The sequence below is a fragment of the Odontesthes bonariensis genome, chromosome 4, assembly GCF_027942865.1.
Source record: "Odontesthes bonariensis isolate fOdoBon6 chromosome 4, fOdoBon6.hap1, whole genome shotgun sequence".
NCBI lineage: Eukaryota > Metazoa > Chordata > Actinopteri > Atheriniformes > Atherinopsidae > Odontesthes > Odontesthes bonariensis.
The window spans coordinates 7018816-7045511 of record NC_134509.1 but is presented as its reverse complement, the minus strand read 5'-3'; the positions used below and the strand labels follow the sequence as shown (position 1 = coordinate 7045511).

Here is a 26696-nt window from a genome sequence, read left to right as displayed (position 1 = left end):
GGATGCAGCTGCTCGGCCATGGAAACCCATTCCATGAAGCTGTTCTTCACTGTTCTTGAGCTAATCTGAAGGCCACAGAAGTTTGGAGGTCTGTAGCGATTGACTCTGCAGGAAGTTGGCGACCTCTGCGCACTGTGCCTCAGCATCCGCTGACCCTGCTCTGTCATTTTACCTGGCCTCCCATTTCATGGCTGAGATGCTGTCGTTCCCAATCGCTTCCACTTTATTATAATGCCACTGACAGCTGACTGTGAGTAATTTAGTAGCGAGGAAATTTCATGACTGGACTTGTTGCACAGGTGGCATCCTATCATGGTACTATGCTGGAATTCACTGAGCTCCTAAGAGCGACCCATTCTTTTGTAGAGGCAGTCTGCATGTCTAGGTGCTTAAATGTATACACCTGTGGCCATGGAAGTGATTGGAACACCTGAATTTAATATTTGGATGAGTGAGTGAATACTTTTGACAATATAGTGTATTTGCTGAAAAAAAATTTACTCTCATTATTGATGTAGTCCACTTTCATTCAGAGTTGGTGTGAAGAACTCCCCAAGCTAATTGCTCCTCTCCATAGGATGTGAAACATATCTGCACCCCCAAACCTAAAGATGAAAACACAAGAGGTGACAACCCAGTGGCAATCTTCAGTGATTAAAAAGAACACTAAATGGTACCTCTTGGTTTAATATGGTGTCAGAACTTGGATTGTCTCCCATGTGCACAAAATTCCCTGCAATTTGTGAGACATAAGAGGACAGTGTGTGCAGAGACACCTGAAAGGTGTTAGAACAACCCAAAGTACACGTGCAATAATGTTTGAGGATGAGAACAGATCTGTAGTGTGCAGAAAATGTTAGAAGATGTTTAAGATGCTGCTGTTGTTCAGCTTCAGTTTATTTCAGGTTCTGGTTGCAGCCCCGGTATTTAAGGGCTGCAAATTATGTGTGAATTGTGTGAATTATTAGTGCACATTAGAGACATTTACGGTAGATTTGAGGTTGCATATTTAAAAAGATAAATACAGCCAACAAATGCCAAAATGATCCTGCACTTACTGTCTGCGGAGCCTGAGAAATTACAAAGTGTTAGACTTTTGAGCATGTCCTTAAAAAAGAGTCGGTTGCCATGGTATTTTTCTTAAAACAGTTTTGGATGTATTCTTGTAAATTAAAACGAATAAATATGGATGTTTATCATTATTTTAGTAATTTTTTTACGCCATTGTCTTTAATTCGTAGTATTTATTGTGTAATTATTTGTTATTATTATTATTATTATTGTTACGTTTATTTAATTTGTCGTTTAATTTATTTCTTTACAGAATTGACTTTTATCTCATAATTCTGCGTTTTCGGAGTTTTTGCTCAGTCCTGATGCTCGCTGCCGCTGCGCACGCATGCGCGCATCCGGACAGCCGTGACTAGACATTCGGTCATAAGAACGGTGGAGGGGGGCGCTCGAGCCACGTCGGTGAAACAAATCAACGCTCGAAGGCAGATTACAAAGAGGGTGAGTGGACTAATTGGGACAACCACTGCTTCTTCTTTCATCTCCCCACAAACATCAGCTCGGGAGCGCAGAGATTGAGCCGAGGCTGCCTGTCTTGTTGATGCGGGTAGGTCAGTCGCACAAGCACAGTCCGCCATTCCCTTTTTATATTTAACGAGGCACCCTTTCATGGGCTGAGAGAGGAAATTCTCAGCAGCAGGAGCTCTGGTGCATAATTCAAAATGTTTCCCCATGCTCAGTTCAAGTTCAGTGGTAGACCCGGCAGCTGTTATCGCTTGTGCGCGCGGTGGGATGATTTGGCGCAGCGCAGCAGGAGAATGGAGAATCCACATCTGTTATGCGTTTGATAAATTCACCCCATGCTGCAAAGACTGTGCACCCGCATTATTTATAAGGGATGCACAGCTTAACTTATGTTACCAAATCAAACCCACTCATTAGATTTTTTTGATTTCGATAAGGAACGTGCACATTGCATTGCCATCCTTAGGAGCTTTGCAGAGATCATTTTCCTTCCTCTTCTCTCTTTCTCTCTCAGGTCCCTGCTGCTCATCCAGGAGCAGGTGATCCGGGGAGATGTCAACACCAGATCCTCCCATGGGGGGCACCCCTCGCCCCGGTCCTTCCCCTGGTCCAGGTCCTTCCCCTGGTGCTATGCTGGGCCCCAGCCCCGGGCCCTCTCCAGGCTCCTCTCACAGCATGATGGGCCCCAGCCCTGGCCCTCCCTCCTCTGGACACTCTCAGGCAGGGCCCTCTGGATACGGCCCGGACAACATGCACCCCCTGCACAAAGTAAGGTCATTTAACACCACCGGTCCTGCAGCTGTTGCAGCTCTTTTTAAAAAAAAAAGTTTCACTTGCAGACATCACGCACCATGGCCACCATGTATCTGCACAGAAATACATATAAACCTCATTGTGTGGGTAGTCAAACATTTGGATACCCAGGGCCGCTGACAGGTCAGAAAATTCTCTGAATGGGCCCCCCCCCCGTAGCAACCCACCCACACCCACCTCTACTTTCCCAGTCTCTCATTTATTGCGGGTAAACCAAAATGATTATTTACCACCTCCCAGTGGGACGGGCCCGGAACACCTCACCGGGGAGGCGTCCAGGAGACATTCTCACTAGATGCCCGAGCCACCTCATCTGACTCCTCGGGGTCCCCCCAGAAGAGCTGGAGGAAGTGGCCGGGGACAGGGACGTCTGGGTCTCTTTGCTCAAGCTGCTGCCCCCGCGACCCGATCCCCGGACCAGCGGAAGATGATGGATGGATGGATGGATGGATGGATGGATGGATGGATGGATGGATGGATGGATGGATGGATGGTTGGATGGATGGATGGATGGATGGATGGTTGGATGGATTATTTACCACTTTGCCTGGATATGAATATGGACTGAGTGGAGTTATGGCTTTCAAAATCCTACAACAATAAAACTCACGCTATTTTATTCATTTAGAGCTCATAAACTGCACATTTCATCAACCATTTTTGACTTGACCAAGGGAATCATGTTAACGGTACTTTTATTTATCGCCAGACCCGCGTGTATGTCCGCTGAACTTTCTGAGAATGTTCGGGGAACAAGGCAGAGCCCATTCATCTGGCGAGTGTCAAGTTAAATCAGTCTAAACGAAAGTTACAGGCTACCCCAAAACGTCACGTTTATAACCCATTCGTTACATTCAACTCTTTCTAAATGGTAATTTCACATGTTGCCATGTCTATACTGGCTTATTTTAAACAAAATAAGGTTAAACCAGAGCCGCATTACACTGGCTGTCATTCAGCTGACCGGGGATGATTCTCAAATCAATTCAGCCTGATTGGTGTGCGTGCCTGAAACATTTGGACATATTTGCGGACTAATGCGCATATTCCTTTTTTTTTTTTTGGCCCCCCCCACCATACCTGGGCCCGGGACAAAATACCCGTTTGTCCCCCCCTATCGGCGGCCCTGTGGATACCTACACACTTTTTGTTTCTTTTACTGTATATGAAAACATACAAGCTTTACATTAAAAATTTACTTTAAAATGTAGACCTCTTGTTTTCAGGAGTTGGGTGTAATTGGACAAATGAACACAACCGCATAAAAATTGTTAATTCTTAATACTTTGTGGAAAGTCCTTTTACAGTCAATGGGGCCTGAATTATTGAACATGACCAGAGAAAGGGTTTTCTTCTCTATGATGCGTGGCCAGACCAGCTGTCTTACGTTTGTGGATCTTTTTTGCCTTTAGTTTTGTCTTCGGGCAGATGCAGATTGGTTTGAAATGAGGTGATGTGAAACTTTTTTTTTTTTTTACCTACAAGGCCTCATTTACTCCTTTTTGATTTATTGACTATCTGAATTGTGAAGCTCCATCCAATCAACTTTGCAGCTTATGTCTGAATTTAAATTTCAAACGTGCATACTCATACCACCACACCCTTCCCATGTGTTTTGCACGTCTCAGATCATGAATCTTCTCTATACTTTTTTTCTTCCTATTATCATGCTTCAAGTTGATCTTAGTTTCATCTGTCCAACGTTTCTCTTTCAGAACTGCTCTGGCTTTTAAGTTGTATTTGTTTTGTCAGAATGTCTCATTTGGCCTTTCTATTCTTGTGGTTTATGAATGATTTGCACCTGGTGGTGAATCCTCCGCTCATCTTGAAGCAGAGGGATTACAACTCTTTCGTGAAGTCCTCTCATTATGGCAGACCTAATAATGACCTGCCTACTTCCTGGAGAACGTTCCTTAGTTTGCTGGATGTTGTGAATAGGTTTTTCTGTACCATATAAAGGATCCTGTGATCTTCCATAGTCATTTTGAGTTTAGATAGTTAAGACGTAGCCGAGTAGCCTGTGCATGAAATAAGCTTTTGTGTCAGCTGTCCAAATGCGTTTAAGCCTCTTGAAAAGAGGGTTCTTCTGTGTATTAAAGAGCTGTGATTCTGGAACCAGGCTTTCAATTTGGAATATGGAAACGTCTACACAGATATGTGTGGATAGTATTATACCCAATTTTAGGTCATATACTGTAATCTGTTTCAATGTTGGATATCATATTTCAGACGGCCCATCTTTAGCCTTTTCTGTTCATTTTAGGAATAAAACACTTAGTGTCAGACAGAGCCAGATGTTTTTTGTTTGAATTTGAAAAGCTCTACCTGCACCTGTAAAACTCGTTTAACCACAGTTTTAAGCTGCATACATAAAGTAGAGACCAACGCCCGTTTCCTTTATTTGAAGTGAAGAATGGGCTCATTTTTTTACATTTGATTATCTTAATGGTGAGTAAAAACTGTGTTTAAATTAAAAGTTAGTGTCGACAGTTCGGCTTTGTTAGCACCCATAAAAATTAGAATACGGTAATCTAATTGTTGTGGTTTCAGAGAAATCAAAAGAAAGTTAGTCCTATGACACAATTTTGCAAACACTCACTAAGAGGTGATCAACTTTTGATGTAAGGATCTGGATCTATCTAGCATTTATTTATTATTTGTATTATTTTATTCATCCCTGGTGAGGGTGTACAGTCTGTTGTTCAACAAGCTAAAACATTTAACTGCCCTTTTTATGTTGGTTAAAGAAAGAATGTAGGTACAAATGTGCTTTTGAGTAAATGTAAACCATATTTAGGTGTGATTTGGATTGGATGTTTGAACCATCAGGTGTTTACTCCAGACACATTTTAACACTTCCAAGAGTCATCAAACATCAACTTACTTGGCTGGCATAAATTGTTCTAGAGATTTCTCCTTTTTTTTATCAGCTGATATGTCTATTCTGAACGGTTCTTTGCCAAATATGAAGAATATAAGGAAATGATACTTAAGAGAACAGTTTACAGTTATTTAAACTTATATATAAAATAAAGTGAGCCACCTCAGCTCAACACTCCCCAACATCACCTGCACTTCTCACCCTACAGCCTTTATTTTGACAAAAATGTTTAACACAGTTGCTCAAATCCACAATTATGCTAATTATTTTACCGTTTTACCTTACTTTGTATTTTACACTGACTTAAATGAACATGTAGTTAATCTACATCTGGACTGATCTTAATCTTGGACTGATCATTTTAGTTAGCATGTTTCATTCTGGTTTGTTCATCACTGTCCTCATGTTCTTGATTTTAAGATGAACTGAGTTATGTAAACTACATTTCCTCAGTTTATGGTCATGTGATTATTTGCTTAGTTTCTCCTGTCCTCCCCTCTCATTTCAGATTATACTGTTTTATCACTTGTTTTGATTTGTACTTACATTTCCTTTTTTTGTCCTAACCGTGTCCCATTCGCAGTTGCAAACATCTAATAGTTTCTCCTAAAAAAAACAGTTAATCTCAACTGAGTCTGGCACTGTTTTATTTCTCTCACAGCCCATGGAGAGCATGCATGAGAAGAGCCTGAGTGAGGAAGGCCGCTTCAGTCAGATGAAAGGACTGTCTATGAGACAGGGCGGTCACAGTGGCATGGGCCCCCCACCCAGTCCTTTGGACCAACACTCACAAGGTGGGAATTGCAACACAGATTCATGTTAAGCAACTTCATTAATTCCAGCATTGTGTAAGAGGTTAAGTGTTGCGCAGTTCATCTGTAGTAGTGGGGTCATGTGGTCAGGTCGGCCCACAGGGAGTGTCCTTACATGCATAAGCTACAGCATGAATCATTTTTCCCATACCCTTCACATTTTTATCTAAAATACGTATACTGACTTTAACCCGTATAATCACACAAGGCCACAGTTCAGTCTAGTTCAAGCCAGAAAGTGTCTGTAGTTCAGCCGCTGACTACAGTAAGAAAAGGATATAGTTCTTGGCAGACATACAGTCAGTTTGTCTTAACACTGTGAATCAGTCGGAAAAACCTTTTGAAATATCAGTCTGGGAGGATTAAATCGGGGTTGTGTCATTATTTGTTTTCTGTTTGGCTGTGCTGCAGCCTGTGGAACAGGAATGGTTTTGACATTTTGAAAAATACATTTTAATTTCTTTTCCAGATTTCCAAAAGACTATAATTAGACTGTTCTCATGTTTGCATCATGGATCACCAGCTGGGTACCAACATAAAGACTGGAAATGGGAAAAGAGTTTGCATTCTTTTCCAAATGGCAATAAAATGACTTATAAAGCCTGTTGACATCATGTTTCTGTATATTGATGGTTGATTGACTCCCTCCAGGGTACCACTCTCCATTAGGTGGCTCGGACCACTCCAGCCCTGTTGCTTCAAATGGTCCCCCCTCTGCTTCGCTTATGCCATCGTCTTCCTCCTCCTCCTCCTCTGCTGGTCCTGGCTCTGCCTCAGCCCCTTTAGATGGCCCCAGCACAGATCAACACACCTTAGGTCCTAATAACCGGTCTGGACCTCCAAGTAGTTCTGGACCAGGCCCCAGCCCTGGCCCCAGTCTTGGCTCCAGTGTCCCCAGCCTTGGTTCCGGCCTTGAGAGTACTGGACCTTCTGGTCCTGGAGGTCCTGGAGGCCCTGGTGGCCCTGGTGGCCCGACCCCTTTCAACCAGAACCAGCTTCACCAACTCAGAGCCCAGATCATGGCCTATAAGATGCTGGCCCGTGGACAACCCCTGCCAGACCACCTCCAAATGGCTGTCCAAGGGAAGAGGCCAATGCCAGGGATGCAGCAACAGCAGCCCATGCCCAGCCTGGTTCCTGGAGCTGGAGGAGGGCCGGGAGGTGGTCCAGCAGGACCAGGACAAGGGTCTGGGCCAATGGGCTCAGGCTACAACAGAGCTCATGGTGAGCATGCATGGAGAATGTGTGAAATACCAAGCTATATGCTAAAGTATTATGAAACATCCATAGCTGTGGAACTGAATTTTCTGGAAAAGTTCACAACACTTCCTAAGTTAACACAAGTTTTAAGATTCCTGTGCTTTAAATGGGCCATTTAGCCAGAGACCACCTGTATTTTTTTCTATCTAAGGAATGATGGGCCCCAACATGCCTCCCCCAGGTCCATCTGGTACTCCAGTTGGGATGCAAGGACCAAATCCAAATGGGCCACCCAAGTCCTGGCCTGAAGGTAAGTGGTCCTGCTATCAGACCTGGCACAACCCACTGGCCATTCTTTTTTGCTTTTGGAAGTGCCATTGTTAAAACCATCCTTATGTATTTGCAAAAGAAAAAAATATGTTTAAATCCCAATATATGGGCTGTTTTAAAAAACATATACAATGTTATTATTCACATCTGTGCTTTTACTGCCCCGGCTTGTCAAACTTCAGTTACCTCTTGTGGTCAGCACCTTTGCACAAAAAAGTTTAAATGTTTTAACTTTAAATTTCATGCTCATTTTACTACATTGTGTGATTGCAGAAGCATTAGTGTTAAGTTTTCCCCTGTTCCTTCACTCCACCCGCCTCCAGGCCCCATGGTTAATGCAGCAGCCCCCTCCAATGCACCCCAAAAACTGATCCCCCCTCAACCCACTGGTAGGCCCTCTCCTGCTCCCCCTTCAGTACCCCCCGCGGCCTCTCCTGTAATGCCCCCGCAGACCCAGTCCCCTGGTCAACCGGCACAGCCTACTCCCATGATGCCTTACCATGCCAAGCAGAACCGCATTACACCCATTCAGAAACCCTGCGGCCTCGACCCAGTGGAGATACTGCAGGAGAGGGAGTACAGGTACACCGGGCCCTTTGGGGACGCACTTTTTACTCTCATAGAATATAATTAAGATTAGCTCATTTTTAAAAAGCAGTTTATGTTTAGCAAAAACTTTTGCTTGAATACTGTCTACCAGATACAGTCTGATTAAAAAAAAAGACATAAAGCATGAACAAAGCAAGACATGATAGAATGACTAACTCAGTGATGTTTGCTCCTTCAGGCTACAGGCTCGTATTACTCATCGCATTGCTGAACTGGAGAACCTGCCAGGTTCGCTGGCTGGTGATTTACGTACCAAAGCTACCATAGAACTCAAAGCCCTCCGGCTGCTTAACTTCCAGAGACAGGTAGTCACGTAAACATCTTCACCTTCAACTTTAACGACGATGCATCTTTTTGGGTCACTGGATGAGCAACCTTTGAAGGTTGTGGTTTTTTTTTTCCCCATGATGGGGATTTCAGTGGTCAGTTTGTTTTTTCTTATTATTCATATACGACTGTTCACAGCTGCGTCAAGAGGTAGTGGTGTGCATGCGGCGCGACACAGCTCTGGAGACTGCCCTTGATGCCAAGGCCTACAAGCGTAGCAAGAGGCAGTCTCTGCGAGAGGCCCGCATCACAGAGAAACTGGAGAAACAGCAGAAGATTGAGCAAGAGCGCAAACGCAGACAAAAACATCAGGTGAACTGTGAATTTTCCTCTGGCATCATTAAAATCAGTACTTTTTGACTTGCTCTGTCTTTCTCCTGTGTTTCCTCATTTTTTGTTTTTTGTCTTTCACCCAATTTAAACGCAGGAGTACCTCAACAGCATCCTGCAGCATGCCAAAGACTTCAAGGAGTATCACCGTTCAATCACAGGCAAAATTCAGAAACTGACCAAAGCTGTGGCGACCTACCACGCCAACACTGAGCGGGAACAGAAGAAGGAAAATGAGCGTATAGAGAAAGAGAGGATGAGGAGACTTATGGCAAGAAGACGAGATAATATCACTACATGCAGCTTACACATGTGACAGTACACAAACCCTCCTACTCACACCTATTTACGGTCTCCATAGGCTGAGGATGAGGAGGGCTACCGTAAACTGATTGACCAGAAGAAGGATAAGCGCCTGGCCTACTTGCTGCAGCAAACTGATGAGTATGTTGCCAACCTAACAGAGCTGGTCAGAGCCCACAAAGCCGCACAGGCCCTCAAAGAGAAGAAAAAGAAAAAGAAGAAAAAGAAGAAGGTGCGGATGGAAGGAGTGATGCACTTTTCTTATTATTCATTCATGCCACCGGTGGAAAGAATGACTTTTGTATCCTGCACCTCTGTCGTCTGTTTGTGACTTGTATGCGATCTGTTTGTGATTAAACATGTTTTGCTTGTGTTGCAGTTGGAGAATGCAGAGAGTCAGACTCCTTCCTTGGGACCTGATGGAGAGGTGAGTGTAGTCTTCTGGGATACAGATCACCTTGTCTTTGTGTAGTTAAAGGCAGCTCATGTTCAAAGATTTTATTTCAAGAAAAACACTATACAACATACCTATATATTTCTTATATATATATATATATATAGACAGTATAAGGCAACTACAGAGTTTTGCCTTTTGAATTTACCCCACTGGGGGATGAATAAAGTATTTGTCTATTCTATTCTATTTTACAATAGTTTGGACATATCTACAGATTGAAACACAGATAGATATAGAGCGACAGATAGGTCCAAACTCCTAAATGTTATCGTATGTGTGTTTAATCAAGGAAAAAAAATGGAAACCATCAATCACTGGTATTTAGAATGCTGTATAAAATTAAATAAATGCAGAATGCAGTTTTTTATTACAATTTAAACTTTGAGAATAGTACAAAGTCAACATAGAAGATGCTGAAACCTTGAAATAGTATATATATAGTTTTTTTTAACCTTTTTTAAAAAAAAATTAATATATGCTCATTCTGAATTTGATACCAATTATATGTTTGTAAAAAAATATAACAAAATTCCACTTTCATGAGTGTTCATATACAACTGAGTCACCTTAATCTCCGATATACATGCAAATCTCTGCATTCCATTTTTCTCTCTTGGGAACTTACCTCAAGTATGTTTAAATATATTTTGCAGTGTATCTTGGAGAGAGACCCACGTGTTACCAGGAATTTTGATAAATTAAGTAGTTATCAGGTTAACAAACTACTAGCTTTACAGTCAAATTGATCTCCATGTTTTGAACACAATCAAGCGAAAACTTCAGTTTTTTTTTTTTTTTTTTACCAACATTAGTATTAAATTAATGGGAATCTGTGTAATGTATAGCGGTTCATGTATCTTTTAACAAGGTCTTTCTCAATAAATGTCTAAAAGGCTGTTCAACCTCTTAACTTATATCTCCCCTTGTATTGTAACTGTTGCTCTGTCATAGTAATTCCAGACGCATTTTCCATAGAACTGCATAGGAAACTGCCAGCAACCATTACCACTGCTATATGAAGTGGATCCATCTTAAAAAAGAATTATGAAAAAGAAAACATATCCTTATGTTGAACAATGGTGGACATAAACCGTATATTACAAACAAAACACACATTTAAGTAGAAAAGTGTTCTTCCTACATCACAAACTGAAGCAATTGATGTCTTCTGCGACCAAGCCGATGGTTTGCCAAGTTTGGAGGAGTTAGTACAACATTGAAATGACATATCAGCCAACACACAGAATGGATGGCCCTGCTTAGTTCCAGTAGCTAAAGTACAGCTCCATACATGCACTCCTACCTCCATCATATGGCTAATTGTTATATAGCATATTTATCTTGATGTCAAGCAACAATAGTCTTAAATGGAGGAAGGAGCTCAGTCTGAAATTGAACTTGCCTCCTCGTCTTCCTGCAGCCTCTGGATGAGACGAGTCAGATGAGCGACCTGCCTGTGAAGGTCATCCATGTGGACAGTGGCAATATTCTGACGGGTGTGGATGCTCCTAAAGCTGGACAACTGGAGACGTGGCTGGAGATGAACCCTGGGTGAGAATGGATGCATAGTATAGCATGGATCTAGAGCAGAGATACTCATTGCGCGGCTCGCGAGCCACATGCGGCTCCTCAAGCTTTAATTGGCTCAGGCTCGCACTCGCATAGTAGCTCATAACAATCTGGTAACAATAACAATAATTTTTTTCAAATAACATACAGCGAATACTGCATAGTATTAAGTATTTTTATTAAGTTTGCGTTTTTGTAGTATTAAGTATTTATATTAAGTATTAATTAAGGCTTAATGGTGTTTCCTAAAGGTCGGCTCTGTTAAACCTGGCAACGCAGCCCGCTTAAACCACCGTCATACTCGACCGCAGTGCACGCTAGCTCCTTTAGCCAGCGCTAGATGCAGGCACAATGGATCGGTTTTTAATTAAAAAAGGGCAAAAACCAGCACAAAAACCCATGCTCATCCTGAATGTCTCACTATGATTACAACAACAAACTACAAATACAACATGAAGAAAGTCAAGGGCATGCACGCCAGCTTCCACTCATCCCAGTATTAAGGTAAATGTGGTCTTAATTGAAAATGTATTGGCTGTGTTGTTTCTTTTTTTGTGGGTTGTTTTATATGTAGAAATGCATTTTACAAAAGAGGACTTTAGTATGTTGTCGTAAAAGTGGCTCTTCCCTTGATTTTGCTCTGCCAATGTGGCTCTTGTGAAAAAAATTGTGAGTATCACTGATCTAGAGGGAAAAAAAAAAAAAACAGAGAATGCGGTACAAGCTTTCACTGACAAAGGATGAACGTTACCCTAACTTTTTAGATGACATGCTAGCTGTATGCAAGTTTAGACCAACAGATTGCATCGAAACGTCTCTTCTATCCAATCTCCCATCCTTAGCATGCACAAGGCAACAGTGGAGAGAAAAAACTTCTTTTTAACAGGAAGGGGGGGTTAAGAGGACAGGAAAGAGGGGACAACAAGCACCATGACACCAGGCTGGGGATACCTGTTAAGAAAGAGAAACACAAGTTAATGACAGCAATTATGTCATATGTACATGGAGAGTAAAAGGAGAGTGAGGAGAGGTGCATTATGGGAGGTTCCCCACCAGTCTAAGCCTATAGCAACATAACTATGAGATGTTGCAGGGTCACCTGAGCCATCATTAACTATAAGCTTTATCATAAAGCTTCATTCTTCATCACTCAGCGATAACAGTTTGGTGAAAGTCGGCGTCCTTCGGAAGATATTTAGATTATTCGAGAACCAAACTGTTATCGGTGAGTAGATGAACGTATTTTATGCCAGAAATAAGGTCCAGGTTTAAAAAAAACGAACTTCCCCTTTAACATACTACCTGAATGCTGCCAGCTTGTAAATGTAACATTCTAACTAAATGTTCATGTGATAATCATCAACTTTATCTGTACCAACTTTAGACAATATAATATATATGTCCAATGACATTTCCTAACAAGCTTATGATGCATTGCTAATATGCTAACTGTATGTCGGTGTGCGTTTTTAATTGACAATTCCCTGTATGTAACAAAGAATGTTTCTTTATTTTTGGCAAAAACTGTATATTAGAAAAATGAAAGAATTATTAATAGAATAACATTGAATCACTAAGCGTCATTCAAATGCTACCAGTTATAAGTATGAACATAGATATTCATAGATACTTAGGTAGGTGTGTCTGAACCTTATTTTACGGTGTAAAACATTGCTTTGCATCGCACCAGTTTACATTGACATGAAAACCCTTACATGAATATGTTAACAAGCTAAATGTTACATACTGACTATCATTATGTTATTGTTGTTAGGTAAGGGTTCAATTGTATGTCACTTAACATGCTGACTTTACGCATGTTAACAAACTAACATAAGCATTCACTTAGCCTAACTAAAGTAGAAAGAGATGTTCATTCATATGTGTTTCTGTCCAGTTATGAGGTGGCACCACGCTCTGACAGTGAAGACAGTGAAGAGGAGGAAGAGGAGGAGGTGGGTTGTTCTGTGAGACATATTTGAAGCCACCTTGATAGTAACGGTTCCATTGAGCGATAAAGCAACTTCTAACTGACAAGCTGTGTGGCAGGAGGAAGAAGAAGAGCCTCAGCCCTCTGCGGCTCCAGTAGAGGATAAGAAAAAGATTACAGATCCTGATTGTGAAGACGTGTCAGAGGTGGACGTTCGACACATCATAGAGTAAGTTCATACACGGACTACTGAAGCTGATGACACTTTGATTACTTGTAATCAAATGTGTTGTATTTAAATAAAACGAATTATGCATTACATACAGGAATGCTAAACAGGATGTGGATGACGAGTATAGCGGTGCGGCGTTTGCTCGAGGACTCCAGTCATATTACTCTGTGGCTCACGCTGTCACAGAGAAGGTGGAGAAACAGTCTACTTTACTGATAAATGGACAGCTCAAACAGTATCAGGTAAACACACATGCAAATAAAATATGAGAGGAAATAAAACAAATGTCAACGTTTGATGGATTTCCTTGTTTGTCTTGCAGATTAAAGGTCTGGAGTGGCTGGTTTCTCTTTACAACAACAATCTGAATGGGATCCTTGCTGACGAGATGGGCTTGGGAAAAACCATCCAGACTATCGCTCTCATCACGTACCTCATGGAGAACAAACGCCTAAACGGACCCTACCTCATCATTGTGCCCCTCTCGTAAGAGTTAATCCTTTTTAACAAACTAATTTTGTACATGTGAGGTTATGTAAACTAACGCCACAAAATGGGCATAATTCATTTTGATTATCTTGTTCATTTTAAACCAAACTGTCTCTTTTTGACAGAACTCTGTCTAACTGGGTGTATGAGTTTGATAAGTGGGCACCATCAGTTGTGAAAGTGTCCTACAAGGTATTTTTTTGCAGTCAAAAGACCTCAGTTTTATTCATATTTCTTCTCGAGCATAAACAGAACATTTTCTTTCGCATCGTATTCACAATTTGATTTTATATGCTTTTTAGGGGTCTCCTGCTGCCAGAAGAGCCTTTGTCCCCCAACTGCGTAGCGGCAAGTTTAATGTTTTACTCACCACTTACGAATACATCATCAAGGACAAACAAGTCCTGGCCAAGGTAAGATGGGTAACACGCACAAACAAGGCATAGCAGTGGTAGTACAACTCCCTCACTCCACACGTGCACCCATGACAAGCTTTTGCTGCAGTTTGTATTTTCATTTGTTAATCTCTCGATTTTGCTTGAGGTTTTAGGTTGTTTTGGTTTGATGGCTCCCAAATCCCCCAAATCCTCTGAAAGTGTTTGAGTCTGGCCAATCTGACCCCCCTGTACTGCGTCTCAGTGCTCTCTCCTAGGTCCGGCAGCACATTGACACGGCCTGTAAACCACGTCTCCCACTGTCCTCTGTGACCATCATGCTGCTATGCACTCTTGTTGTCTTATAGGGTTGCTGACTGTACGGACAGGTGGGTCAGGCAGGGGTTTTGGCTTGGGACTTAGCCAGCATGAGTCATGAGGACAAAGTGGACAAGAAATCGTCCCTTTAAGCACTTTCTGTTTTTGGTCGGCTTGGTTGCACGTATGCAATAAGGCACGGTAGCGACATTGTGTCATTAATAAGATGTGCTCTGCTTCTCTCCTCCTCCAGATCCGCTGGAAGTACATGATTGTGGACGAAGGCCACCGTATGAAGAACCACCACTGTAAACTGACCCAGGTTCTGAACACCCACTACCTCGCACCAAGGCGAGTTTTGTTGACGGGAACTCCGCTGCAGAACAAACTACCTGAGTTGTGGGCGCTTCTGAACTTCCTTTTGCCCACCATTTTCAAGAGCTGCAGCACCTTCGAGCAGTGGTTTAACGCTCCTTTCGCCATGACGGGGGAGAAGGTGTGCAGAAAATGCATTCGTATGACATATATTTAATCAGGCGTTTGAGAAGTCACAACAAACGTCTTTCTCGCCAACTTTGTATGAGAAATGTCTCCATCTTCTTCCCGAGGTGGACCTTAACGAAGAGGAAACAATCTTGATTATCCGTCGTCTACACAAAGTGCTACGTCCCTTCCTGTTACGCAGATTAAAGAAGGAAGTGGAGGCGCAGCTTCCAGAGAAGGCACGACGCACTTCGGCACACACAGCAAGCACGCACATTCACAAACACACTACCACATGAAAACGTGTTGGCATTTCAAAACTAAAGTAGCGCAGGCTTTACGAAAGTGTTTTGACATGCTGGCTCACATGCAGGCTGTCGGGGCAGGTCCTAATGCTTTGCTTTTTCTTCAGGGGCACTTCGAGAAATTTAGGCAGTGAGATGGAAAATTGAACAAATTATGAGCATTCTCTTAAATTTGTATGGAGAGACATTTGCATGCAAAGTTGTGAATTTATTTGTAGACTAAAAGTAGACGATGTTTTTCATTACTTCTTCTGCAATGTATTTAATTAAATGTAAATACCATCAGTTCAAAACTGGACTTAAGTGGGCAAACAATACTAAAGGTACGAAAGGTTATGGGCTGGCTGGAGTTGTAGCTGTTAGGATTATGACTTATGTATGTTATTCAGTTCTATTCAATTAATTCATATGATGCATATTTAAAAGTACTCTCGGTGCACTTTAGAGAGAAATTGTACAAGTTCAGCACAAGTCCAGTTTAAATGAGTCCAATCCAGTTAGAATCCCACTCACAGTCATGCTCCTAAGTAGATCTCTCCGTTTGCTCATGTCTACTTTTCAGCAAATATGAGTGAAACTCACAGCAGGACGCTCCACGTGGCTTCCTGGGACACTTGAATTGAACAGTAAAAATGTTCGCTCTGAATGTTCAGTGAAATTCAGAAACGAGGATAGTTGAGTTTTTGATACCCTTGAATATTATTAGGCAGTCTGTGGCATTGTGGGTACAGCAGGCGCCCCATGTACAAAAGGCTCTAGTCCTTGCTGCAGCTGGCCCTGGTTCGAGTCCCGCATCGGACGGCCCTTTGCTGCGTGTTGTTCCCCCTCTCTCTGCGTCCTGTCTCTCTACACTGTCCTATCTAATAGAGGCATAAAAAGCCCCAAAAATAATTTAAAAAAGAATATAATTAGGTGTGGTTTTGTAAAAAAAAATCTCCATTCTGTAATTCCTGTCACCCCTGGTTGTACTAGTATTAGAGATTAGTGCAATGTTTGTCTGCTTTTCTAATGAATACGATTGTTTTCTTCTCTCCTTAGGTGGAATATGTCATCAAGTGTGACATGTCCTCTCTTCAGAGGGTCCTGTACAGGCATATGCAGGCCAAGGGAGTCCTGCTCACTGATGGATCAGAGAAAGACAAGAAGGTGAAGGCATCAATGAGAAAACTTCAAAGGTTTTTGCTCTATACGTCACTATAACTCCACGTGAACTAAAATAATTTGGCTCCATGCTTGACTTTGGAGGTATCAGTGCCTGCTCTGTCAAAATCAGGAAATGCTTATGCAGCACAGATAATATCTCATATTCATAAATCACTTTTTAAAAACTGATCTTGTTAAATAGGCTTTTAAAGACTCTTTGGAAAGACTTTGACTGACTTTCCTTGTTTATTTATTTGGATAATTCCATAGTTATTATTTGTTCTTGTACAACTCCCTTTATGTTTGATTAAGTCTGCTTCAAGGCAGAGCTGATAACTCTCATCACACGTCCAAGTATAAGTAAACACTGAATAAAGGGCTTTTACGCCATTCCACACTGCACTTTTTATCTTATTTCTCTTTATCTTATTTACGTGTGAACCAGGGTAAAGGAGGCACAAAGACACTGATGAACACCATCATGCAGCTGAGGAAGATCTGTAACCATCCGTATATGTTCCAGCAGATTGAGGTAACCCTGACAGAAGCCGATAAAGTGAACACACCCTCCCTGACAGTTTAGGTATCAAACATTTTGTGCTCACTTATTTGTCTTTAGAAGCCTTTAAGCACTGTCCTATGATAATATATATAAATCTATATATAATTTTAAGGGCAGTGTCATCAGTATGAAATCAAAGAAGCTTTTTTTTGGCTGACAATATTGTAAAATCATGGAAAACTGACCATCAATTGATCGTCAACTGGAGTCCTAACTAATCACAGAATCCACTGTGGATTCTATTTGTAGGAATCATTCTCTGAACATTTAGGATTCTCTGGTGGGATAGTCCAGGGGTGAGTACTCGCGGCTCATTACATTACGATGCCACACACAAACTGCCTCCCTTGTAACCATAACCTGTCTGTCTCGCAGTGCTGACCTTTATCGGGCATCGGGAAAGTTTGAAGTGTTGGATCGAATCCTGCCAAAGCTGAGAGCTACAAACCACAAAGTACTGCTCTTTTGTCAGATGACCACACTTATGACCATCATGGAGGACTACTTTGCCTACCGCAGCTTCAAGTATCTGCGTCTGGATGGTAGAACATCTGTTTGTCTGAGTGTTCGTGTATCCATCTGAAATGATCATCTGTATGCCTTCCTTTGTTTCTCAAACTCAAACTTTTCCCACTTCTCTCACATATCAGGCACCACAAAGGCTGAAGACCGAGGAATGTTACTGAAGACGTTCAATGACCCGGAGTCGGAGTACTTTATCTTCCTTCTGAGCACGAGAGCTGGAGGCCTCGGCCTCAACCTGCAGTCTGCCGACACTGTGGTTATTTTTGACTCTGACTGGAACCCACATCAGGTGACATTAGCTTATTTCAGTTTGTACATGTTTCAAATGTCAAAGATGCATTTTACCACAAATCTAAAAACAAGATTGCATCAACTTTGGCGTGACCTCACTATACCTCCACTCCCCTGGCAGTAGAATGTAGTCTATATCATAGTATCAGGGTGAGGTACCACTCCAGTACTATCGTCTGCATTGTTGAACCTTAGCAGAACATGAAGCTATTTCATACTGCGTTGCATGCTGGGAAAGGAGCACCATCTTCTAAGGATTGCCCTGCTGTTACCTCTGCCTACTGCCGAGTTACTTGTTAGTTTTTGTGTTGTTTGGCTAAAAATGGCCAAATCTAGTGGAGAAAGGTAGTGATGGAGAAAAGAAAGGAAGAGAGTAGATGGATTTTACTCAGAGTAAATAAACTGCACCACCCTACAGCACCGGACACCCCACCCACTGTCCCCCTTTTTTTTGCCAATATATACAAGTAAAGATATTTTAAAACTCTCAAATGGATTCACCTGTGTTTAGAGTCATATGGAATGGGTTATATAAGTTGTTTTATTGATAGTAAGAATGTGTTTTAATCTTAAAAGTCATAGGAAACATGGGTTGTCTTTGTTTTCTTTCTCACAGTGGCATTAAGCATTTGGTTTTGAAGAGTAGAAATAGACTAAGATATGTTTTTAAAGGTTGATCAAACAATTTGAGCATATATAAACTCTTGTGACGGCAGAATTTGGGGGTCTGTCCATATAAAATTGATCCTCAGAGGAAGCAGGAATACAATACGGTGTCTAAACAAACAGTCAGCTGTGTGTCGTCACATTCCCCATACTATTTCTCGTCTTCCATCTTCTCCTTCTCTCCAGGACCTACAGGCTCAGGACAGAGCCCACCGCATTGGTCAACAGAACGAGGTGCGAGTGCTGCGTCTTTGCACTGTTAACAGTGTGGAAGAGAAAATCCTAGCAGCAGCTAAATATAAACTCAATGTGGACCAGAAGGTTATCCAGGCTGGCATGTTTGACCAGAAGTCTTCCAGCCATGAACGCAGGGCGTTCCTTCAGGCTATCCTGGAGCACGAGGAGCAAGACGAGGTCTGGGGTCAAGAAGTGTGCCTACGCATTAATGTGTGTGCTTGCACCAGCGACACATCATTGATTGAGTGTACTCTTTTATTCTCTGCATGCCAATGTGTGTCTGCTGTATTCAGGAGGAGGATGAGGTGCCAGATGACGAGACGGTCAACCAGATGATTGCCAGGAGTGAGGAAGAGTTTGACCAGTTTATGGTAAATGTTGGTTTTGAATGGAAATTTGACCTACAGCCCTAATTGGGGCTCAGGAGGAAGAGCAGTCGCCTACTGATCGCAGGACACTGAACCCCATGTTGCCTCCTGCTGCATCCATCTGTATATGAATGTGTGTGAATGTAGTAGGAAGCACTGTGTAGCTCTCTGGACTAAGACATGCTGTATGAGTAAATGGGTGAATATAACATGTAGTGTTAAAGCGCTTTGTGTGGTCAGCGCCATACAAGTATTTACCATTTACCATTTAATACAGCCAAGCTATTCTTCCTCCATTTTTTGTTACTTCCATCGTTTTTTGCTTTTATTTTTCCCCTTAGCGCATGGACCTGGATCGGCGTCGCGAGGAAGCCCGGAACCCTCGGCGAAAACCTCGTCTCATGGAGGAGGACGAGCTTCCCACTTGGATCATGAAGGATGACGCTGAGGTTGAGCGGCTCACCTGTGAGGAGGAGGAGGAAAAGATGTTTGGACGAGGTTCTCGGCAGCGAAAGGAGGTGGACTACAGCGACTCGCTGACCGAGAAGCAGTGGCTCAAGGTTTTTTAGGCAGAGCTGAGAAAAAGACTCCAGAGTTTAAACTGCATTTGAAAGTTATTTTAAATAGTTATTTTAAAGTTGGTAGTTATTTACACTGTAGAGAAAGGGTCTGATTGCTCCTTAGTGATTCAAATATATGTATTCTAAACCAACAGTCCTGTCTCCCCCGCAGGCAATTGAGGAGGGCACACTCGATGAGGTGGAGGAGGAAGTACGCCACAAAAAGACAACCCGCAAAAGGAAGAGGGACCGCGACCTGGATCTCCCCGGTCCCTCCTCTTCCTCTGGGAGCCGTGGACGAGGGGACAAAGATGATGACGGAAAGCGGCAGAGGAGGAGGGGACGGCCACCTGCTGAGAAACTCTCCCCCAATCCTCCTGCCCTCACAAAGAAGATGAAGAAAATTGTGGATGCTGTCATCAAGTACAAAGACAGGTGGTATAAATGAGCCACAACTGTGGATTGTGACATAGATTAAATGGTCTTTTAACTGATTCGGAAAGTAAGTCAGCAGCAGTTTAAATTTAAAGGTATCGTGTGCCAAACGGACAAACAAAAGTCAAAACTGTATTGTCACAAGCAAAAATTGTTAGTGTATTACTTCCTTTCTAGATGTTTCTGCTCATTTTTTTGGCTAACATACTAAAACTGTGTAGTTTTTAATTTCAGGCCAGCTTAAAGGAGGCACACTATGCTCTTTTTTGACCAAATATCCAACTGCAACATGCTTCGGTCAAAATACTACAGAGACAGCTCCTTTTTCCACCGTGAATTTCCACATCTGTTCAGACTGGCCAGTTTTTTAGGTGATGGAGCAAACAACTTCTTTCCACTCAAATCCCTTTTTCCTCATCTGCAGTTCAGCCACAGCCTGTTGGTACTGATGCCCTTTTTAGGCACAGTGGCATCATGAGTCATGTGTTGAATTGGCCAGTGGAATTAAACATCACACTGCAGAACCAGCCTGCTGGTTAGTACACCGGTAAAAGATCACATCCAAATTCCTCTGAAACATATTTCCTCATAAACATATAAACCCTCCACTCTTAGTCTATTCTTCTGTGTTTTCTTGACAAGTTTAGTTTAGTAATGTCAAAGCAACTGAGCGCATTAATTGACAAATGGAAAATCGTTTCAACTGTGGACGAAGGCTGACAAACATTCATATTCTCTACTCAGGATATAAAACCTGAGACAGAGTGCTGTTAGAACATTATTTGTTCACTTTTTTCTGACGGGAAAGATGTAACAGATGAGAATTCTCTGTGAACAGCAAAGCAAAAAGGAAGCGCCAAAGAGTTTTGACTCCCCATCTTCAAATGTCTTGATATGCAGATGACAATTTTCGTATTTAGGGAGTGTCCACATCCATTCGTGTCATAAAAAAAAGTGGAAACCTGGCTTGTGCACATGCACTGGTTTGTGGAGGTCTGTCAACTCCTGTTTTAATCTGCAACAGATGAAGCTTGTGCAGTATACGGTCTGTATGGAGCTGATGAGGAGGGAAACGCAGGTGTACAGAAGTATCGTGGTACATTTGCTGTTTTCTTAAACAGCCCAGTTAAAGCATATTGGACGATCTTGTTCCAGATAATTAGAATGATCTCTGAATATTTGTTTTTTATTGATTTATTAATTTTTTTAGTCTGATCAGAGATGTCCTCCTCTGCCATTATGTGTGACGCATGGCTACAGCATGGCTACTTTTGGCACCCGTAATTTCCATAAATAAGAGTATATTGTGAAACGTGATGACATTAAAAAAACAAAATCATAAAACAGAAGATGACTGTCATATCGAATAATGTGTGTGGAATTGTCTGTGTTCTTTTTCCGTCTTCACTCCATTGCCTTGCTATAAAAAATAATTTGTAAGCATTGTCTGAAGAATGTTTTGCCGTTGGAGACAACGGGCATTTCTCTCCTGTTTTAAGTAAAAATGAACAAGTTGAGGGAAATTTGAACCATTCGGGGGTGATAAAGGTATATTGTCTTATCATAATGATGTCATCTCCTGCAGTGCCAGTGGACGTCAGCTGAGTGAGGTGTTCATCCAGCTGCCATCTCGAAAAGAGCTGCCAGAGTACTATGAACTTATCCGCAAGCCGGTGGATTTCAGGAAGATTAAGGTACCACGATCCCTCCGAGAACCATTTTTTCCTAAGTGCAGCAAAGCACTTATCTATATGGTAACGCACTGCACATAACTGGCACGTTATTCGCTCTTGCTTGATGCGTGGACTGTATCTTCACTGTAGGAGAGGATTCGAGGTCATCGCTACCGCAGTCTGGGTGACCTGGAAAGAGACGTCATGCTGCTCTTCCAAAACGCTCAGACCTTCAATCTGGAGGGTTCACTGGTGAGACACGCCTCCTGTGTGCAATATTCACTCATGAACAAATGAAAATATATTTTGTTGTGCCTCTATTTTTATTTCCCACAACAGAAATCAAATCAGAATACATCTTACTAACTATGAAGGATACCATTTTACCCTCATCAGACAAATTGAAAGGTCAATACACTGGAAATCTTACAGCTAAAACTGCTGTACAACTGTTACAAAGTGATGCATCCTTTACTGGTTAAATTCTTGGTAAACTACTGTATATTATTCGTAGACACCAAACTTTAGAAAACTTCCACGACACAATGAAACTTGACTGCCGCACGTTTTTCTCACGGCGCTTGTATCTGTCTGATTATGATGAGGAGCTGTTTTCTCATCTGAACAGATATATGAGGACTCCATTGTGCTCCAGTCTGTGTTCACCAGCTTGAGGCAGAAGATCGAGAAGGAGGAGGAAAGTGAAGGAGAGGAGAGTGAGGAAGAGGACGAGGAGCAGGAAGAAGGATCAGAGTCAGAATGTAAGGATCTCTGTGTAAAGGGAGGAGAAACTCTGCATGTAAATCATGTGATCCGCTGGTTTTATTTGTACTCACTACAGAGGTTTAAAGTTTAAAGAGAATTCTCCTTTCATTCTTGTTTATACTGAAAACACGTTTTCCGATTGTGTTCAGCGCGTTCTGTGAAGGTGAAAATCCGTCTGGGCAGAAAGGACAAAGGTGGCGATCGGGGGAAGGGGCGCAGCAGACGAACAGGACGCACCAGAGCCAAACCCGTCGTCAGTGACGACGACTCTGAAGATGAGCAGGAGGAGGTAGCTCAACCCGTATGTGTGTTTGTGTGTAGCTCTAACCTCGGAAACTGAGAGGCCAGTTGATGCTCCTGAGAACTCAAAATGTAGATTGAAAAAATGAAATTTAACCAAAGGGATTTTCATTGTTGTATTTTCCCTGCCAGCGCTGAGCACGTCCGTACAAAGAAAGGGAATGTTGAAACACATTTGTAAGACACTTAAAAGCAAGTTTCAAATTTTTTTAATTTTCACGACTGTTTCCTGTCTTGCAGGAGCGGTCCCCCAGCGGCACTGATGAGGAGTCTTAAGCTGTGCTTTAGAAGAAGAGGAGGAACAAAAGGGATATTCCAACACAACATATTTACAGTAATATAAAAAAGGTCTGAGCTCACTCCATCCACCCTAAGTCAAATGTGGAAGAAGGGAGTTTACAGTTCTGTCTGCAGTGGTACCAGTCTTACGTAGCCAGACTGAGGCAAACTCTGGAGAATGATTTGGCTGCCTTGCCTCAGCATTGTAGGATATCCATTTAATTGTATTTATTTGAAGCAGTCACATTTGGCTTGGTTGCCCAGGCTGCAGTCAAGGTTTTACACAGATGTTGTAGAAATATTCTTCAAAGATCTTTATAGCTATTCACTGAAAGTTCTTCTTTGTTGTGTGCGAATCTTCATCAAAGCCTTCCATTTTCAGCCTGAAGGCTGCAGCTCAAAGGTAACATAGACAAGAAAATACTGGCCAATAAGCAGGCTTATTTTCATAGTTGACACCCAGCGAGTTAGACTATACGGACACAGAAACTTGCTATTTGAGAACACATGCTGACGCATAATTCCGGTACAATATCTTCAAGTGTACATCTTTGTTATTCTTTTTGCAGCCTTATCTGTTTACATTTTTAAAAAGGGGAGTCTCTTGGAAAAGAAGAAAGGCAAGGATGACTCACAAAAAAAGTGCTGTGATAAGATGCTGCCGTGAGCAAAGCGAGAGAAAGGGACGGACAACTACTGAAGTGTGTTATTACTGTAGCTCCAAATTAGAATCAAATAAAGTTAAATGTTGGTAATGTAACGTTGGTACAATAATACAAGAAGCTGAGGCTTTGTAGACAAGATTGTCGTGATGTTTGGGTTTTGTTTTTCTTCTGAAGTCATCATCCTTTACTTCTTTGAGCCGTGTGTAATCCCGATTTTACTAACCTGTAAATGAGGCAGGGTGTCGATTTATTGTCACACTCCACATATTTAACAGCTGTATCCAAACATTTATGGAATAATTTGTAAGGCAGTATAACGTAGTTGTAAATTATTAGAATGACGGTTTTTTTCTGCTCATTAATGTTGGGTTTTGTCAGTAATTGCAACTTTTCCATCAAGATATGTCATCACAGCAATATTTTACCGTATTGTTGTTCATTGTCTTGTTTACACACCGACGTTGCGAGTGCACACCTTTGCCCACAGGATGAGTCCCATTTGTTGAGAAATTCACAGACACCCGCAGCTGCATTGTGCTGCGAGTCTGAAGGAAAACATTGCCCCTGAAACAAAAGCTGGCAAATCTTCGGCAGGATTAAACGTCGAGTTACCTGAGCTCTGATACCGTTAAACTGTTAAAACATTTCATTTCCCTGTGAAGCGGAGTATCCAGGTTTTCTCAGTTTTAGGACAAGCTAATCAAAAATGAGTATCGAACCAAAAATGCGGGATAAGAACTAGCATGAATCAGTGCAGTGAAGCAAGAAAAACTTTGAACTGGGCTTTTTTTTTTCACCCCATGTGAAGCTACCGCCTTACCTCACATCTGGATATAAACAAACCTGATACTTCACCTCTCTTCACTTTAGCCATGTGTTGTAACAGCAGTCAGCCTGGCTGGAGTCACTATGATTGCAGAGGTGTGTGCACATCAAGTGTTTTGTGACCAGGGCTCGCTGTTGGAAATCCTTCCTGCTGTGGGCGCAGGGTGTTAACAGACTCCTCCGAAGCCGTTTCGCAAGTCACCACAGTAATTTGGCTGAGGTTTAATGGAGCTGATGCTAAGGCACTCTCCGGTACTGTACATAGGGTACAGCATAAACACACCTCCACCTTGATGCTGCTCACCAGTTACACTTCAAGTATAGAGTGCTTATAACTGTTGATTGTAAGCTTGAAGAATCCTAAGGTTGCTTTAAACACTGTTGCTTTAACTGCTTCTCCTTCAGTTGTCGTGTGGTGATTTTTTTTAGGACTGTTTTGTCTTCTTTGGCACTTTTTATGTTTTTGCTTTCAAGACAAAGGACCAGAGGGACAGCAGCTCCTTTCTGCTTGTGATTGCCTGACGGCTGTATGGTGTTGGATATACTGTGAAGACTATTTATAGAGTATAATGTCAATGCACGTATGTACAGCTCGCAAGTGCAGTACTGTACCTTTCTCATGACAGTAGGTAACTAGAGTGAACCAAAGCATCAATGTTTTCTCCACTCAATTAATGAGATCTGTCTTTGTTGTGTTGTGTCATTGTCGCTTGAACTCAGAACAAAACAATAAATTGTTGACGTTGTGTGATGTCATGCTGTAATTAGAATAAGTCTGATCAGAAAGTATTTGGGTAATTCATAGATATTTCCAGGTGCCTTGCTGGTGTGTCAAATTTGAGGACTTTGAGTCTTCGAGTAAAAAAACATCATCATGATGTACTTTGGAAACTTTTTTTTATCATTCAGCGTTCATGAGAAAGATATTACAAATGATGTTACTGTGTATTTTTGTGACCTACAAATGAACTGATAGAGGTAACAGGTGCAAGAACCTTTAAAGGTTGGGTTGGGTTGAGGCCATACTATCAGCAGATTATCTTTTAGTCTTACGTGGGCCACTAAACAAATAGATACATTTACTTAAAAGCACAACTTGTCTTTAAATTTTAGGTCCAAACAAACCCAACATTAGTTGTTGCTGTTGTAATACAGCTATGAAATGTAATTACCTTGTTTCACCACTGGGAGGAGATCTCATTTCTCAAATAAACACAGAACCATTCTTCGTAGTCTCCCTTTTTTTTTTCTCATAAAATTGGAAAATAAAAAATTGTGTGTTTTTCTGAGTGTTTAGAAATGTGTTTGATTTCCTGGAGTCGTTTCTCTGTAGTCATACCAATAAATCCCAGCGGAAACTGTTAATTCGGCTGAAAAACAAGTGATATACCCGTTATTTTCGTTTACTTTAGCCAGTAAGAAAGTTCTCAAGACTCAAAATGACTCTGAAGTTAGAACAATAGACTCAACTGGTGGAGTGTTTTCAGTAAAGGGATCCGGGGGGGGGGGGGGGGGGGGGGGTCATGGTTTCCTGGATATCTAGGAAAGTGGTGGGAGGCCTAGTTTCAAAACTTGCCCAAAAAAATACTACAAACAGAAACAGCAGCCGACTCCATCATTTAGTGGACTTCTCATTCAGTGCTCAGATCCAGAGGTAATGTCGCATGTATGTGCTCATCCAATGGGATGCACTGATCAGATCTATCAAACTCAAAATCAGTCAACGCTTTAAACATTTGTTATTCGGTGTAAGCGATCTCTTTTTCAATTCTATTTATAGCTTTTTTTAATCAATCATTTAATACAATTTGCTCCATTCATTTGCTATACCCGCTTAATCCAACTGTCGGGTCGCGCGGGGGGGGTACACCCTGGACAGGTTGCCAGTCCATCACAGGGCCACACAGACAAACAACCACACACACGCTCACACTCACTCCTAGTGACAATTTTAGAGACTCAATACAATTAGTTATCTAAGTTTTTTTCTTCAGTTTTAAACAAAATCCAACAGCTTGCTTGCACATCATTCACCACCAACTGATGCCTCCTTTTGAAGTATTAAAGAAACTATCATGAGTTCACTCCAAAATTTAATAGACCC

The 26696-nt window shown here is 41.9% G+C and overlaps 1 protein-coding gene across 2 annotated transcripts; it reads left to right on the top strand.

The window, feature by feature from the left end:
- Positions 1 to 1422: 1422 nt before the first annotated feature.
- smarca4b (SWI/SNF related BAF chromatin remodeling complex subunit ATPase 4b) lies at positions 1423 to 25817 on the top strand. Of its 2 annotated transcripts, none has more exons than XM_075462695.1 (34): positions 1423 to 1618; positions 2051 to 2304; positions 5892 to 6024; positions 6694 to 7266; positions 7454 to 7552; positions 7896 to 8154; positions 8360 to 8486; positions 8647 to 8820; positions 8936 to 9109; positions 9200 to 9373; positions 9521 to 9568; positions 11019 to 11149; positions 13065 to 13122; positions 13217 to 13326; positions 13424 to 13571; positions 13652 to 13815; positions 13944 to 14010; positions 14121 to 14231; positions 14764 to 15006; positions 15119 to 15232; positions 16337 to 16444; positions 16887 to 16973; positions 17253 to 17299; positions 17379 to 17545; positions 17654 to 17817; positions 18672 to 18899; positions 19016 to 19093; positions 19432 to 19650; positions 19823 to 20085; positions 21671 to 21779; positions 21909 to 22010; positions 22387 to 22519; positions 22673 to 22812; positions 23064 to 25817. In XM_075462695.1, the coding sequence occupies exons 2-34, from the start codon at positions 2089 to 2091 to the stop codon at positions 23097 to 23099; spliced, it is 5004 nt and encodes a 1667-aa protein (XP_075318810.1). In that variant the 5' UTR covers positions 1423 to 1618; positions 2051 to 2088; the 3' UTR covers positions 23100 to 25817. The 2 variants fall into 2 exon arrangements, with proteins under 2 accessions (XP_075318810.1, XP_075318809.1); XM_075462694.1 differs by having other exon boundaries at positions 18672 to 18932.
- The last annotated feature ends 879 nt before the right edge of the window (positions 25818 to 26696 follow it).

Coding starts and splice junctions, on each gene's coding strand:
- smarca4b (XM_075462694.1), top strand. CDS start 2,089: ATGTCAACACCAGATCCTCCCATGGGGGGCACCCCTCGCCCCGGTCCT. Junction 8,487..8,646: donor TGCTTAACTTCCAGAGACAG/GTAGTCACGTAA, acceptor GACTGTTCACAG/CTGCGTCAAGAGGTAGTGGT. Junction 13,816..13,943: donor CTCATCATTGTGCCCCTCTC/GTAAGAGTTAAT, acceptor TCTTTTTGACAG/AACTCTGTCTAACTGGGTGT.